General features: G+C 40.1%; 1 protein-coding gene across 1 annotated transcript; it reads right to left on the minus strand.

Moving 5' to 3' along the window:
• Positions 1-557: 557 nt before the first annotated feature.
• On the minus strand, positions 558-1,073 carry LOC308511311 (CCHC-type zinc finger nucleic acid binding protein-like; the record flags this gene model as incomplete). The annotated part of the gene is made up of 1 exon (XM_081081346.1): positions 558-1,073. One exon carries the CDS (start codon positions 1,071-1,073, stop codon positions 558-560), a length of 516 nt encoding a protein of 171 aa, XP_080937472.1.
• Between the last annotated feature and the right edge of the window lie 3,333 nt (positions 1,074-4,406).

Raw genomic sequence — 4,406 nt, forward strand, 5'->3', positions numbered from 1 at the left:
CATTTGTAGAATCAGCTTTATTTATGCAATGAATCTCTGGGGAAATGTCGCTTCCTCAGGGTGCCTTTTTATCTAAAACAGAATCACATGTGGCCCCCCCCCGGCCAACACACATAATTTCTATCCTTTTACCTGGTGTTCTTTTTCTCTGTAGCAATTTATCTTCATCTGAGACACTACATATTTTACTTCATAGATTCTAGGTCCGTGTCCTCAAACTTGGTCTGATTTATGTACTGATGTATCCCAAAGTCCTCCAATAGTAGCTGGCACACAGTAGGTCTTAATTAAAGCTTAAATAAAAATACATCAAAAGGACCTAGAAATTGCCTTAGGCTCAGAATTACTGTTCAATAAGCGAATTCACTAGTGGTGCAGAAACATTAATTATAAGACTTCCACAAACCTTTTCCTTCTCTAAAGTTGGTGATTAAAGTTAACTGGCCTAGGAGTAGTCTTCATTTATCAATCGTTGGTCAATGAAGAGGTTTCAGAGAAAATACTACAATTATCAATCAGCAAAAAGGAGGGGGGGGGCGGGGCCACAAAGGAAAAATTTAAGCGGGATCTTCAGTGGGGCAATCCCGGGCTATATGCCCAGACTTTCCACAACGATAGCACTTGATCTTCATTGTCTTGGGACAGTTGATGACCATATGGCCGTTCTTGCCACACCGGTAGCACTTGATTTGGATGCAGTCTTTCTGAATGTGGCCATACTCACCACAAGAGTAGCACTTCTGCTCTTCCTGACGGTCACAATCACGAGCCAGATGGCCTGGTTTGCCACAAGTGTAACAGCACTGCTCTCTTGACCGCGTAGGCTCGACACAGTCTTTGGCGATGTGGCCACTTCTCCGACAGTTGTAGCAGACGTCCTCGTGAAGGTCACAGTTCTTAGCGTGATGACCAGATTCACCGCAGCGGTAACAGACGTCAGACAGGGTGGCAGAACTGTACTGACCACCTCTGCCACGGCCACTAGCTCTTCTCCCTGGAGCTTGTTCCCCTCTAGGGCATCCCCGGACCCAGCGGCCAGAGCGTCCACCCTTGAAATATTCCTTACTGCTCATGGCTATAAGTAGATCTTCCAGTGAGCCGGTGTACCACTGCCCCAGAGGTTCCCGCACAGCGCCCCTTAGTGTGACTTAGAAAGCTGTGGCTGTTTTTCTCGAAGAGCTTCCATGACGTCACACAAGGCTTGCGTACAGCCCCATTCTTGTGTCACGGGAGTTCCAACTGCTATTGCCTCCTGACTTCCTGTCGTTGAAGCCAAAAGCACAGGAGTGCCGTTTTCCATTTCTTTAAAAAAATAAAAGCTTGGGTCATTAAGTTTGAGGTTGATTCTTTCCCTGTTCAAAAATTGTGATGGGTAGAGTTTCTTCTAATTAAGATTTAAGCCTTCTTTGTGGTCTAGTGGATGACAAGTTTTTATGTATGTGCTAAGGACTTAGGAAAAATATGTGAGAGATGTATCTAATCCAGTAAATGAAAGAAACAAATTATAACCAATTAGAGTAATCCAACATTTTTGTTTTAAAAAATCAAATACAAATATCCATAAAGATGAGATACATTAGATAGAAAAAATCTGTAAAGTGCTGCAGTGAGAACATTTACTCATTATACAGTTTTATTGCAGTAGTCTTAATTTACAACATAATCACCACCATTTAAGTTATTAAACATAACATGAGTGGAGCATTCAGGATAAAAAACCCATTATTACGGGGGAAATAAATTATAAAACTATAATTTACATATTGGACAGATTTCCTTTCTGTTTTCCAAATTGTTTACATCTTATACAAACGTCATAAAGATTTGTGAATATGTTTTCCATTTTTATAGATAAGTAAATATGGAAAATTAGACACTGAGAAATCAAGAAAAGCTATTTGAGGGTTATATTATTGAATATGACTTTTTTTCTCCTTATTTTTCTTCTTTGTATTTTACAATTTTGAAATGATTTTGGGTTGTGTAATTTTTAAAATTCACAATATTTTTCTTTAAGTTACTACTTAGCTATATGGTTTGTATATGAATCTTTTAGACAGCCAGTACAAATATATTTGGTAAAACACAGACAAAAGAATAATGAATGTAGTAGTTGATCTTTATTTTCAATATGACTTGATTGGGATATGCAACTGGTTCCATAAATGCAATGACAAAGAAAAACATTTTCAAAAATCAAAGTTTAGAGCCACAGAGCATGAGTAGTCCCCAACACAGAGTGATGAAAGAAGTCTTATTACTAAACAATTAAATGCTATTGCAGGAATGAGTTCAAGAGGTAAAAATTTCTGTGGTTCAAAGTTTGATATATGCTTATAGTTAACCTCATTACTTATCATGTTTAAATCTACCTTTAAGTTTATATTTTTATTAAATTAATACATGTCCATAGTATATAAAGCATTGCTTTTTTCAAGCAGTTTTAACTGAGACATGAAGTAAGAAATCCATTCTCTCTCTCCCTTTGATAAATATTGTGGAAGCTGCAGATCAATTTGGGGAGTATTACCCCAACAATATTAAGTCATCCTGTACATGAGCACAGGATATTGTTCTATTTATTTTTATTTAATATGTTATAAAACACTATGAAGTATTTAGTGTATAAGTTTCACACATCTTTTGTTAGTTTTGTTGTTAATACTCACTCGAGAATATTTTTCCACTGATTATTTTTTGAGACAGTGGAAGGGAGAGGGAGAGACAGAGAGAGAGAAACATCGATGTGAGAAAGACACATTAGTTGGTTGCCTCCCACCAGTGCCCCAACCAGAGGCGGGAATTGATCCTGCAACTGAGGTATGAGCCCTTGACCAGAATCATTGAACCTGGGACACTTCAGTCTGCCTGGTGGATGCTCTATTTACTGAGCCAAACTGACTGGGCTCTTTTGTTAATTTTTTTTTAAGGATTTCATTCTTGTTTTTATGCTGTTGTAAATGGAAATTATTTTTCTGATTTCATTTTTGGGTTATTTTTAGCTTATAGAAAGATAATTATTTTTGTATGTTGATCTTTAATTCTGAAGCCTTGCTAAACTGAACTGATTTAATAGTCCCAATAGTTTTTTAGAGGATTCCTTAGAAATTTCTGTATTCAAGACTGTATCATCTGAAAGTAGGGATACTTTGATTTCATCCTTGGCATTCTGGGTTTCTTTTATTTCACTTCCTTGCCCTCACTAGAAGTTCTGTAAAATGGTGAATAGAAGTGATAAGAGCAGGCATGCTTGTCTTGTTCCTGATCTTAGGGGGAAAGCTTTCAGGCTTTAAGACCATTAGTATAATGCTAGCCATGGTTTTTTAAATATACATACTCTACCAGGTGAGGAAGTTCTTTTCTAGTCCAAATTTGTGGAGTGTTCTTATCATGAAGGGTTGTTGAATTTTGTCAAATGTGTGTTTTTTAACCTCTTGAGATTGTCTTAACTTTCTGTATTTGCTAGAACCTCCAGTATATTGTTCAACAGAAGTTGTGAGAATGGTCATCCTTGTCCTGTTTCTGATCTTAAGGGGAAAGCTTTCAGTCTCACTGATAAGTGTGGGGTATATCTGCTCTCAACCCCACCACCAAAAAACAACCAGGTGTAAATATTTCACAATCTTATTCAAGGTTTGTTTATGTAGCCAAACTTTATATCATTTTAAAAATTACATTGGGTGGATAACCAAGATAGCAGTGTAGGTAAATGCCTGTACTTACAGCCTCCTACAACCAGATAAAAATTACAACTAAAATAAAGAACTCGAGGATAGAAAATGGCAGCCAAATAGGCAGCAGTGTTGTGCACCTCCTCGTAGGGCCAGGCCAGAAAAGCAACTAAATCAGAGAACATCCACCCTGAATTAATAAATTAGACACAGCTGAGGAGACAGTTTTCAATAAGGAAGGGCAGAGTTTGCCTAGAGAACACCGCTTGCCAGCCATAAACCACATGGAACCACCACCGTGCCCTGGCAGTGAGTGGTGCAGTACCTCCTGGTAGGCTCCCAGAGGTCTGCAGGGTGCGGGCTGCAAGAGTGAGCTCCGGAACCAGGCCTCCTCACCAGCCGCTGGGACACAGCATCCTAGAATCCCACAGTGAGAGCAAGCCAGGAGGAACCCTGTTCCTCACCACCACCCTGGACCCAAGAACCATGCTGCTAGCCTGACCCAGAGCCACCCTGCACCCGCTCCACCCACAGCACCAGGACTTGCTGTCAAGGCAACCCAGAGCAACCCAGGACACACCATAGGGGAGCTCTGACTGTGCAACCTTGAGCAACCCATGCCCATTCCACCCCAGCACCCGGGATAGTCCTGCCAGGGCCATCTGGAACAACCCAATGTGCACCTCACTCCGGGTAACATGGGAGAGCGATCTGAGTGACACAGGGCAACCTGCC

The sequence above is a fragment of the Myotis nattereri genome (assembly GCF_964212035.1).
Source record: "Myotis nattereri genome assembly, chromosome: X".
Taxonomy (NCBI): Eukaryota; Metazoa; Chordata; class Mammalia; order Chiroptera; family Vespertilionidae; genus Myotis; species Myotis nattereri.